General features: G+C 43.7%; 1 protein-coding gene across 2 annotated transcripts in view; it reads right to left on the bottom strand.

Annotated features, from left to right (window-relative positions):
* LOC112227943 (t-SNARE domain-containing protein 1) overlaps positions 1-13,618 on the bottom strand; it is a 121,599-nt gene that overhangs the window by 91,654 nt on the left and 16,327 nt on the right. For both annotated transcript variants that reach the window (XM_042309855.1, XM_042309860.1), the window contains exon 2: positions 2,612-2,724. In XM_042309855.1, the coding sequence (XP_042165789.1) occupies positions 2,612-2,699 (88 nt within the window). In that variant the 5' untranslated portion in view covers positions 2,700-2,724. The remainder of the gene's footprint in view (positions 1-2,611; positions 2,725-13,618) is intronic.

Raw genomic sequence — 13,618 nt, 5'->3', positions numbered from 1 at the left:
TCCCAGCGGCTCCAATGACATTGTCATGGCTGCTCAGCACACCCCCCACTTGGGCCACTTACGGACCCTCAGCGGTACCTGTGGCTGGTAGAGTGGTCTCTCATCAAAGTCTCCTCCCAAACAAACAGCTCTCCATCCCAACCAATCCTAATGACCAGGGCTGGGGCTGTGGAACAGAGTATTAGAGGGGTCTAACGAGACTGGTCTATCCCAGGGTCAGGCCCAGAAAACAAGGAGAACACGGCGAGAAAAGGCCGAACCAACCTGGTGTGTGCTGCCGGACCAACCTGGGTTCTCTTTATTGGCATTACAACTGTTCAAACACACACACACCAGGAACAGCAGAGCCCAACAGACAGGTTTTCTCCACAAGCAGACAAAGGAGAGTGCCTCCACTTTTTGACCACAAGTGATCGAAGAGAAGAGATTGAAGAATAAGAGTGAGTGAATGTTCACGAGAGATCACAGACAGACACTACTAGGAGTTTGGTAGACTAAGCACCCACACGGGGAGTAGAAGAGAAGAGTTGCATATATGCTGGAAGGGCTTGAAAGGTTTGGCAAGAGAAAGGAAGAGAAAGATTATCCTGACTGACAGCTCCATTAGAAACTCTACCTGGGCTTTGATCATTTCCTGAGCCCCCCTCCACTGCTACACAGCTCAGTACAGCTGAGTTGCACGCACGCACGCACGCAGGCACACACACACACACACACACACACACACACACACACACACACACACACACACACACACACACACACACACACAGCTCAGTCGGCGTAGGCAGCAAGAACCAGAAGCCACAAACAGCAAATCTGACAGGCCTGCTGCCTGCTGAAATGGCCCCGGCTTCACTGTGATCAAAGCTACTCTCTCTGATGGCGCAGACCCCCATCTGTCTCCCCATAACACTGAGGCTGCCAGTCTGCTCTTTATACACTAGGGAGAGAGGGAGCGAGCGAGAGAGAGAGAGATATGGGGAAATAAAGAGAGAGAAAGGGGGAAAGAGAGAATGAGATATAAGGGGATAGAGTGAGAAAGAGGGAGGGAGAGAGGGAAAGCGAGAGAGAGATAGAGAGGGAGAGAGAGAGATGGGTAGAAAGAGAGAGAGAGAGAGAGAGAGAGAGAGAGGGAGAGATAGAGTTGGGGGAAAGAGAGAGAGAGAGATGGGCAGAGAGAGAGAGAGAGAGATGGGCAGAGAGGGGGAGAGAGACTGTCACTGAGTGAATGCGAACACTTCTTTCTCCCAGTTTTACAGTATGTAGGAGTTAAGAGACAAAAGAGCTTGTTTGATGTTTGTTTGCTCCTGTCAAATTCATCTTACTTCACTGGGTATTTGAGCTACACTATTATGCCTTGTACCAGCAACTCTTACTGGAGTGTCAGCTGTGATCACTGTTAAAATGAACTGTATAGCACAGGAACAAAAGTATGAATACATACACAGAGCATATCAAATATAAAGAGGCACACACACGCGCACACACACACACACACACACACACACACACACACACACACACACACACACACACACACACACACACACAAACACAGTAACACACGCGGAGGGTAGTGAACAATATACAATACTCATACCCATTGGAGACCTGCCTTAATCTGGCCCTACTACAAGGCTAACGTGTGAAAGGTAAAAGGTCATGGAGTAGAGCAGCGACTGACCAATGACGCCTAACACTCTCCAGGTTCCTGACACCACACTACAAATCTGCTTCAGGTCATTAACACGATAACACTCCTTTGATATAGGATATCTGTTGTGAGCTGTAGAGTGGATATTTCCTCCAAACCAGTGCATATTCCCTCCAAGCCAGTGCATATTCCCTCCAAACCAGTGCATATTTCCTCCAAAACAGTGCATATTCCCTCCAAACCAGTGCATATTCCCTCCAAACCAGTGCATATTCCCTCCAAACCAGTGCATATTCCCTCCAAACCAGTGCATATTCCCTCCAAACCAGTACATATTCCCTCCAAACCAGTGCATATTCCCTCCAAACCAGTACATATTCCCTTCAAACCAGTGCATATTCCCTCCAAACCAGTACATGGATATTCAAAGGTCTTGAGCGTATAGGAATAGCATTATCCCTTCCTGATGTGCATGGTAAAACAAAGAACACTGTATGTCCTGCCTCCCCCTACTCTTGATTTCTCTGCAGAGACCTCATACAGTATGACCTCTTGGACCTCTTCCTCCACACACGCACACACACACACACACACACACACACACACACACACACACACACACACACACACACACACACACACACACACACACACACACACACACACACACACACACACACACACACACACACACACACACACACACACACACCCTATTCCACAGCAGTGAACCCTATGATTGCCTCTCCTCATATGGTCAAGGGGTGGTAGTGTTTTCCATCCATCCATCCATAGTCAGTCACCAAGCCATGTGGCAGATTGATGTCACTTTGACAAACTCAGTATTGTTTTCTATATTGTACAAAAAAGTATTAGTGTCAGTTTGTTTCAGTTATGGTGCAAATATGGTGCTCAAGTTAGCATGACATCATGGAAGTGAAAATTTGTCCTTACCTACTGGTTGGTAGCCCTGCCTCTTGGGGCCTCCGAAGGGGTTTCGGCTGCCTCCAAAGGAGCCTCCATCAATGGATCCGTAAGACATCCTGTCCTGGTGGTTTTGGGTCTGTCTGGAACAGAGAGAACACAACAACATCAGTCGGATTGGTGGATATACTATATGGATCTGAGTAGGCTTTCAATATTCCTGGAATCATCAGGGGAAAAGATAGACATTTGCGATGTGGCACTCTGTGTGTGTACGTGAGCATTAATATAAGTGTGTGTATGAACTGAATCCCCGATCCCACAGTGACATTATGCATCATGACTCAGCCTCCCCCTCGTCTATAAGAGGTGTGCAAAACATCACCGAAAAGGTTAAAGAATGCATAGTGAATGTTTATTCTATCCAAGACATGGACACACAGGTGACATGATGAGATCTATGAAGCCCTGTGTCTACCAGCATCACAACCAAAGGTCACATGGTATCATGATTTCATAAGCTGTCCTGTAAGACATTCAGCCCTCTGTGAATAGCAGGCATTGAACTAAGTAGGCTTGTAATTGTGTTCTAATGTCATTGTCCAGCTGTCCTTTTGTGGTATTGAAGCCAGTCTGGTCTTGTCTGGCACGCGGGTCTGGGTATGTGAACACTGGCATTCATGACTGTCTCATAAGGGTGGCAAAGGAACAGAGAGACATGGAGCAGAGAGGAATAGAGAGAGGAGAGGAGATGGGGAAGGACAGAAGGATAAAATGAGAGAAGAGAGGTATAGAGAGAGGAGATGGACAGAGGAGTAGAAGGAGAGAGGAAGAGGAGAGAGACAGAGAGAGAGGAGATGGACAGAGGGGTAGAAGGAGAGAGGAAGAGGAGAGAGACAGAGAGAGAGGATATGGACAGAGGGGTAGAAAGAGAGAGGGAGACGAGAGAGACAGAGAGAGAGGAGATGGAGAGAGGGGTAGAAGGAGAGAGGAAGAGGAGAGACAGAGAGAGGGGAGATGGAGAGAGGGGTAGAAGGAGAGAGGGAGAGGAGAGAGAGAGGAGAAGGCGGGATTCAGTCCCATCTTCAATGGGAGACAGAGAATCAGATTCACTGGAACCAAATGGTCATTTAATCTGATTAATTTTTATAGAGCAGCAATATGAATTACTGTTGGCAGACAATAAACGATCTCTCTCTGCTCCTCTTGAATCCCAGCCCAGTCACTAGTCACTGTAGTGCCTGGTGCTCCAGCCTTCTGAAGTGTGCATAGGCAATCCGTGCTCTCACTCTGAGCAGGACATAGAAATATACAGATTTTCAGACCAACTTTCTCAGACACATTCTCTTTTGTTTTCCCACATTCTATATAGGAATATATACACACTTGTATGTGTGTATACCACAAACACAGAAACAAACACACACACACACACACACACACACACACACACACACACACACACACACACACACACACACACACACACACACACACACACACACACACACACACACACACACACACACACACACATAGATCCTATAAGTGTCTCTCACAGTACAGCCAGTCACCCTTGTGAAGAGTGAGGTCAGAGCAGAGCAGATGACTGCATGGTGTAGTGACACAATGAGTGGATGGTGTCCCACTGTGTCATTACTCATTGCCTTAGTGTTCCTGGTCCCAGCTAGCCCCACGCACCCCTGGCCTTCACCCAGCCTCTCCCTCTTTGCCTGGCCTGGTGATGTCATCAACACTCGCCCTGGTCTCTGACTCACAATAGAGCTCTGTGATTGGCTGAGCAGAGAGTGTCCTGACTGATACATCACTCCCCATCTTGTCTCTGAGGGTGGTGGTCCTCTATAGACATGGGGTTCGACTTGAGATTGCTTAGTACTACTACAGTAAATCTACAGTACTAGACAATAGGCAAATACAAATGTAATCAAATGTGGGGGAACATTATTAGGATATAACATATTTTCAACTATCAATAATAAAGCAGCCATGAGTTCCCTGGTGATGGGCGAGTCTCTCTCTCTTTCTCTCTCCCTCTCTCCCCTCTCCATCCATCTTTCACCCTCTCTCTCACTCTCTCTCGTTCTATTCTCTCTCTCTGCATCTTTCACCCTCTCTCTCACTCTCTCTCGTTCTATTCTCTCTCTCTCTCCATATTCCTTTTATTCATTTGTCGGCATAAGAAGCGTCTAATTGCAGCTCAAGCAGAGTGAGCCAGAGAGCTTCTCAAACAGCCCTCGGAAAACAAATTAATTGTTTTATGAGAGAGATAAGTCTAGTGTCAATTACACATCGTACATAAAGTTGTGAGATTAAATAATAATGGATTGAAAACCATAGGGAAATATGTGTGTGTGTGTGTGTGTGTGTAAGCAGGTGAGTATGTGTTCAAATCAAATCAAATTGTATTCGTCACATGCGCCGAATACAACAGGTGAAATGCTTACTTTACAAGCCCTTAACACTTATTTTTCTTAAAACTGCAATGTTTTAAGTAAAAAATAGAAACATAACAAATAATTAAAGAGCAGCAGTAAAATAACAATAGTGAGGCTATATACAGGGGGTACCGGTACAGAGTCAATGTGCAGGGTCACCGGTTAGTCGAGGTAATTGAGGTAGTACAGTATGTACATGTACTGTAGGTAGAGGTAAAGTGACTATGCATATATAATAAACAGAGAGTAGCAGCAGCGTAAAATAAAGGGTATGGGGGGACAATGCAAATAGTCCAGGTAGCCATCTGATTAACTGTTCAGGAGTCTTATGGCTTGGGGGTAGAAGCTGTAAAGAAGCTTTCCTGTTGGAAGGTGAACCTTCACCCCAGTCTGAGGTCCATGCAGATCTCCTCTAGAGCAGTGATGTTTTGGGGCTGTTGCTGGGCAACATGGACTTTCAACTCCCTCTATAGATTTTCTATGGGGTTGAGATCTGGAGACTGGCTAGGCCACTCCAGGACCTTGAAATGCTTCAAACGAAGCCACTCCTTCATTTCCCGGGCGGTGTGTTTGGGATCATTGTCATGCTGAAAGACCCAGCCACGTTTCATCTTCAATGATCTTGCTGATGGAAGGAGGCTTTCATTCAAAATCTCATGATACATGGCCCCATTCATTCTTTCCTTTACACGGATCAGTCGTCCTGGTCCCTTTGCAGAAAAACAGCCCCAAAGCATGATGTTTCCACCCCCATGCTTCATAGTAGGTATGGTGTTCTTTGGATGCAACTCAGCATTCCAAACACGACGAGTTGAGTTTTTACCAAAAAGTTATATTTTGGTTTTATCTGACCATATGACATTCTCCCAATCTCCTTCTGGATCATCCAAATGCTCTCTAGCAAACTTCAGACGGGCCTGGACATGTTCTGCCTTAAGCAGGGGGACACGTCTGGCACTGCAGGATTTGAGTCCCTGGCGGCGTAGTGTGTTATTGATGGTAGGCTTTGTTACTTTGGTCCCAGCTCTCTGCAGGTGATTCACTAGGTCCCCCCGTGTGGTTCTGGGATTTTTGCTCACCGTTCTTGTGATCATTTTGACCCCACGAGGTGAGATCTTGTGTGGATCCCCAGATCAAGGGAGATTATCAGTGGTCTTGTATGTCTTCCATTTCCTAATAATTGCTCCCACAGTTGATTTCTTCAAACCAAGCTGCTTACTTATTGCAGATTCAGTCTTCCCAGCCTGGTGCAGGTCTACAATTTTGTTTCTGGTGTCCTTTGACAGCTCTTTGGTCTTGGCCATAGTGGAGTTTGGAGTGTGACTGTTTGAGGTTGTGGACAGGTGTCTTTTATACTGATGACAAGTTCAAACAGGTGCCATTAATACAGGTAACGAGTGGAGGACAGAGGAGCCTCTTAAAGAAGAAGTTACAGGTCTGTGAGAGCTAGAAATCTTGCTTGTTTGTAGGTGACCAAATACTTATTTTCCACCATAATTTGCAAATAAATTCATTAAAAATCCTACAATGTGATTTTCTTGATTTGATTTTTTTCTCATTTTGTCTGTCATAGTGACAGGCTGTGTACCTATGATGAAAATTACAGGCCTCTCTCATCTTTTCAGTGGGAGAACTTGCACAATTGGTGGCTGACTAAATATTTTTTGCCCCACTGTATATAAACTACCGTTCAAAAGTTTGGGATCACTTAGAATTTAAAAAAAATGAAAACATGCACGAAATTAGTTGCAGAATGAATAGGAAATACAGTCAAGACGTTGACAAGGTTATAAATAATGATTTTTACTTGAAATAATAACTGTGTCCTTCAAACTTTGCTTTCGTCAAAGAATCCTCCATTTGCAGCAATTACAGCCTTGCAGACCTTTGGCATTCTAGTTGTCAATTTGTTGAGGTAATCTGAAGAGATTTCACCCCATGCTTCCTGAAGCACCTCCCACAAGTTGGATTGGCTTGATGGGCACTTCTACGTACCGTACGGTCAAGCTGCTCCCACAACAGCTCAATAGGGTTGAGATCTGGTGACTGTGCTGACCACTCCATTACAGACATAATACCAGCTGACTGCTTCTTCCCTAAATAGTTATTGCATAGTTTGGAGCTGTGCTTTAGGTCATTGTCCTGTTATAGGAGGAAATTGGCTCCAATTAAGCTCCGTCCACAGAGTATGGCATGGCTTTTCAAAATGGAGTGATGGCCTTCCTTCTTCAAGATCCCTTTTACCCTGTACAAATCTCCCACTTTACCACCACCAAAGCACCCCCAGACCATCACATTGCCTCCACCATGCTTGACAGATGGCGTCAAGCACTCCTCCAGCATCTTTTCATTTTGTCTGCATCTCACGAATGTTCTTCTTTGTAATCCAAACACCTCAAACTTAGATTTGTCAGTTCATAACACTTTTTCCCAATCTTCCTCTGTCCAGCGTCTGTGTTCTTTTGCCCATCTTAATCTTTTTCTTTTAATCTTTTCTTTTTATTGGTCAGTCTGAGATATGTCTTTTTCTTTGCAACTCTGCCTGGAAGGCCAGCATCCGACTCTTCACTGTTGACGTTGAGACTGGTGTTTTGAGGGTACCATTTAATGAAGCTGCCAGTTGAAGACTTGTGAGGCGTCTGTTTCTCAAACTAGACACTCTTATGTACTTGTCCTCTTGCTCAGTTGTGCACTGGGGCCTCCCACTCCTCTTTCTATTCTGGTTAGTGCCAGTTTGCGCTGTTCTGTGAAAGGAGTAGTACACAGCATTGTTGGAGATCTTCAGTTTCTTGGCAATTTCTCGCATGGAATAGCCTTAATTTCTCAGAACAATAATAAACTGACGAGTTTCAGAAGAAAGGTCTTTGTTTCTAGCCATTTTGAGACTGTAATCGAACCCACAAATGCTGAAGATCCAGATACTCAACTAGTCTAAAGAAGGCCAGTTTTATTGTTTCTTTAATCAACACAACAGTTTTCAGCTGTGCTAACATAATTGCAAAAGGTTTTCTAATGATCAATTAGCCTTTTAAAATGATAAACTTGGATTAGCTAACACAACGTGCCATTGGAACACAGGAGTGATGGTTGCTGATAATGGGTCTCTGTACGCCTGTGTAGATATTCCATTAAAAATAAATATAATTTACAACATAAACCATGTCTACACTGTATTTCTGATTAATTTGATGTTATTTTAATTGACAAAAAATGTGCTTTTGTTTCAAAAACAAGGACATTTCTAAGTGACCCTAAACTTTTGAACGGTAGTTTGTGTAATAGATATATATCACACACACACACAAACCAACAAGAGACAAATAAGAATAGAGGATTAATATTTTAACACTGATCTGTCATTGAGCTTGACATAATAGGATCACCACTGCAGACTGTCCACTGTCCCCAATGACTCTGATCACTGAATATTTGCTGTCTTCATACTAACTACTATTATCTGTTGTTATCCCAGCAGGCGATTCTGCCCTTCATCAGCCCAAGACCCAGCCAGCTCGGACAAAGAGATGTCTGGTCTGCTAACTAGTGATGTCATCTCAGACATTTTTATTCACATTGTGATGGATGGGTCCTTTCTATTTTACTTCCGCTGATTCAGGCTTATTAAGTCATAAAGGGTCCGGAAAAATTATTCAGATACAATTGCATAGGAAGTGGATGGCTGCAAACGTTCTACTTTTAAACTCGGACAAAACAGAGATGCTTGTTCTAGGTCCCAAGAAACAAAGAGATCTTCTGTTGAATCTGACAATTAATCTTGATGGTTGTACAGTAGTCTCAAATAAAACTGTGAAGGACCTCGGCGTTACTCTGGACCCTGATCTCTCTTTTGAAGAACATATCAAGACCATTTCAAGGACAGCTTTTTTCCATCTACGTAACATTGCAAAAATCAGAAACTTTCTGTCCAAAAATGATGCAGAAAAATTAATCCATGCTTTTGTCACTTCTAGGTTAGACTACTGCAATGCTCTACTTTCCGGCTACCCGGATAAAGCACTAAATAAACTTCAGTTGGCGCTAAATACGGCTGCTAGAATCCTGACTAGAACCAAAATATTTGATCATATTACTCCAGAGCTAGCCTCTCTACACTGGCTTCCTGTTAAAGCAAGGGCTGATTTCAAGGTTTTACTGCTAACCTACAAAGCATTACATGGGCTTGCTCCTGGGTTGGCGCCCCCCCTTGGGTTGTGCCATGGCGGAGATCTTTGTGGGCTATACTCAGCCTTTTCTCAGGATGGTAAGTTGGTGGTTGAAGATATCCCTCTAGTGGTGTGGGGGCTGTGCTTTGGCAAAGTGGGTGGGATTATATCCTTCCTGTTTGGCCCTGTCCGAGGGTGTCCTCGGATGGGGCCACAGTGTCTCCTGACCCCTCCTGTCTCAGCCTCCAGTATTTATGCTGCAGTAGTTTATGTGTCGGGGGGCTAGGGTCAGTTTGTTATATCTGGAGTACTTCTCCTGTCCTATTCGGTGTCCTGTGTGAATCTAAGTGTGCGTTCTCTAATTCTCTCCTTTCTTTCTTTCTCTCTCTCAGAGGACCTGAGCCCTAGGACCATGTCCCAGGACTACCTGACATGATTACTCCTTGCTGTCCCCAGTCCACCTGGCCGTGCTGCTGCTCCAGTTTCAACTGTTCTGCCTTATTATTATTCGACCATGCTGGTCATTTATGAACATTTGAACATCTTGGCCATGTTCTGTTATAATCTCCACCCGGCACAGCCAGAAGAGGACTGGCCACCCCACATATGCTCTCTCTAATTCTCTCTTTCTTTCTCTCTCTCGGAGGACCTGAGCCATAGGACCATGCCCCAGGACTACCTGACATGATGACTCCTTGCTGTCCCCAGTCCATCTGACCGTGCTGCTGCTCCAGTTTCAACTGTTCTGCCTTATTATTATACGACCATGCTGGTCATTTATGAACATTTGAACATCTTGGCCATGTTCTGTTATAATCTCCACCCGGCACAGCCAGAAGAGGACTGGCCACACCACATAGCCTGGTTCCTCTCTAGGTTTCTTCCTAGGTTTTGGCCTTTCTAGGGAGTTTTTCCTAGCCACCGTGCTTCTACACCTGCATTGCTTGCTGTTTGGGGTTTTAGGTTGGGTTTCTGTACAGCACTTTGAGATATCAGCTGATGTACGAAGGGCTATATAAATACATTTGATTTGATTTGATGTTCTAACCCAGAAATGTCTTCTAGAATGTTGCCCAGTTCCATAGTGTGTCATAATAACTCTGGTCTATGCCTGAGTCTCTGGGTCTGATGATGGTTTCAGGTCAGGATGGACACAGCTCTAGACTGAGGATATGGTGTAGTCAGTGAACATGGTCAATATTCACTCCACACAGGCATCATCATCATCAGAAAAAATCATTAAAGGTCTGGCTCATGCTTGACCTGCAAAACAATAAAAAATACAATAATCAATAAGTATATATTACTGAACACTTGTCTGTTTTGTTATTTGAAATCGACATGGCAAAAAGGTCAGCTACCATTTGGCGGCCTGCAGCTTTGCCGTTAGCGCTAACCTAATTAAAGCTATTGCTAATCTGATAATATTATCTTGAGACCTGCTGGCCATCATTCAACAAGGTCACATTCACACTGAGCTACTAAACTAGCACTCATATGTGTCTTCAAAACAGATAACTACATTCGTGTGTGTGTGTGTGTGTGTGTGTGTGTGTGTGTGTGTGTGTGTGTGTGTGTGTGTGTAAGCTCAGATCAAATGTTGCCTTGATAACTCAGTAATGACAACTGCATGTAAACAACACACAAACAGCACAAATAAGACTGTCTCCAAGGTCCTTGTGTCCTTGTTGATGTGTTTTCAGACATCAATGAGGACAGTCAGGTCATTCTGTCTGTGGTGTTGTGTTCTCAGACATCAATGAGGACAGTCAGGTCATTCTGTCTGTGGTGTGGTGTTCTCAGACATCAATGAGGACAGTCAGGTCATTCTGTCTGTGGTGTTTTGTTCTCAGACATCAATGAGGACAGTCAGGTCATTCTGTCATGGTGTTGTGTTCTTCTGTGAGGACTCAGGTCATTCTGTCTGTGGTGTTGTGTTCTCAGACATCAGTGAGGACAGTCAGGTCATTCTGTCTGTGGTGTTGTGTTCTCAGACATAAGTGAGGACAGTCAGATCATTCTGTCTGTGGTGTTGTGTTCTCAGACATCAATGAGGACAGTCAGGTCATTATGTCTGTGGTGTTGTGTTCTCAGACATCAATGAGGACAGTCAGGTCATTCTGTCTGTGGTGTTGTGTTCTGTTGAGGACAGTCAGATCATTCTGTCTGTGGTGTGGTGTTCTCAGACATCAATGAGGACAGTCAGGTCATTCTGTCTGTGGTGTTTTGTTCTCAGACATCAATGAGGACAGTCAGGTCATTCTGTCTGTGGTGTGGTGTTCTCAGACATCAATGAGGACAGTCAGGTCATTCTGTCTGTGGTGTGGTGTTCTCAGACATCAATGAGGACAGTCAGGTCATTCTGTCTGTGGTGTGGTGTTCTCAGACATCAATGAGGACAGTCAGGGCTGAGAAAGTAAAGAGTTGTGCTTCTTTACCCCATCTTCCTTATCCTCACCTTCAGCTGAAGCAGCCAAACAGTAGGATTGCTCATGTGTTTTGCTAAAGCTCTCACTTTCTCTCTCCCATCTCTCTGTTTTTCACTTTCTGTCCCCTCCATAAAAAAGACCTAAGGCCGACAAACTGAGTCTCTAACAACAAAAGAGAGGAAAAAAGAAAAGCAAGAAAAACATCTATGGACAGTGAAATTGCCTTGTCACATAAAAATACTCATTATTGAGATAAATCACCCCATTCTATTCCCCAAATAATATCCATCCCCCCCACCGATCACCAGCACCTGTTATCACAGCAACACACACACACACACACACACACACACACACACACACACATTATTTATCAGTGTTATAAACAGATGACGAGACAATCAAAAACACGATCCCATTGTGTGACTCCCTATTAAAACATAACAATGCTTAGAGATGTGGAGGACATACAGTGCTTAATTTGATCCGGATCTTCCTGAAACAGGACCGAACACCTCCCGGTACCTCTTTTGGCATGAACATTTTTAATTGATAATAAAAGCAATCAGAAAGTTCATTTGAGTTGCCTCTTTGTTAATTCTCTGTTTGTCAGTGTAAAAGTAGCCTGTCATTTTGATAATTTGTGCAGTATTATGGTGCTTTCAAGACAACTGGAAAGGTTGTAAAGGCGCCTGAGTCCCAGCCTTGGAAGTCTGAGTTGGATGACCATTAGAAATGACTTTGCCCAGTCGGTGCTAGTTTTTTCCCCCAAGTTCCCAGTTTCCTTGAATGCACTGAAGTGGTAAGTAGGAGATTTCAAGTTCCGATTTCTGAGTTCCCAGTTGTTTTGAACGCAGCATTCAAAAAGATTATGCCAAAGTATTCAGTCGTGTAAAAAGACGTAGAACTGAAATGTGTTTATAAAAGGCAAACGTTTTCCCAGACCCAAGGTCATTAAAAATGTTCCCCATGCGTGCAACTTCTCTAAGGCTTCTGCTCTACTGCTCTATGCCACTATGCAAATGAAATGATATGCATGCAATGTTTTATTATTATCAAGGTGAATTTTTTCTCATGTGTTTTCCAGTACCTCAGAGCTCCCCAGGTCCCCCCACCCCAACTCTCTTTTTGTTCCTGTACCTCCCGATTTACAAATGAAGCACTGGGGCCATACAAGCGAACATTATCATTTCACGTTCAATGGGTTCGCATGCACAAACTGTTGATTTATTGTGACAAAACGCTAAATTGTAGTTGGTCCCATCCGATAACATGGCCCACGTTTAGCCATATGCTAACCTCAACAGGTGGCACTGATTATATCCTGGCAAAACTTCTTCATCAGCCCATGAAAGATCTTAGACTTTACATTCACAAACCGATGGCATTTCTTAAAATAGGTCAACCGCTTTAAACCTACAAACCTTCAAGGTTTACTTGTTCTGTTGGTCTGTAACAAAATGGTCTGTAACAAAATGGTCTGTAACAAAATGGTCTGTAACAAAATGGTCTGTAACAAAATGGTATGTAACAAAATGGTCTGTAACAAAATGGTCTGTAACAAAATGTAATGTGCCAATATTGCACTGATGCATCCTTGACTAGGTTACTAGCTACTACTAACATCTGACAACATTTTCTCATTTTTGCATATATGACAAAATCCCACATTGTCGTTTATCAGTTTCACACACATCCATGTACTATTATGGGAAAAATATAAATTAGATCCTTACAACATGGAAGTTTATCATACATCATTAAAAAAAACTGAAGATCCTTATAGATTTGTCAAATTTGCCAGGTCACAATTGTAAATGAGAACTTGTTCTCAATTTGCCTTCCTGGTTAAATAAAGGTCAAATAAAAATAAAATAAATAAATAAAATAGCAGTCCTGTAGGCTATCGTTGTTAGCATTGCACACACTGCTTAAGCGGTTGACTCGCAATTGATAGTGCACTTTACCAGCACCCAAAATGAGTACTGG

The sequence above is a fragment of the Oncorhynchus tshawytscha genome, linkage group LG03, assembly GCF_018296145.1.
Source record: "Oncorhynchus tshawytscha isolate Ot180627B linkage group LG03, Otsh_v2.0, whole genome shotgun sequence".
In the NCBI taxonomy this organism is placed as follows: domain Eukaryota; kingdom Metazoa; phylum Chordata; class Actinopteri; order Salmoniformes; family Salmonidae; genus Oncorhynchus; species Oncorhynchus tshawytscha.
Note: the sequence above shows the minus strand (reverse complement) of the source record. Positions and strands in the feature narration are given on the sequence as shown.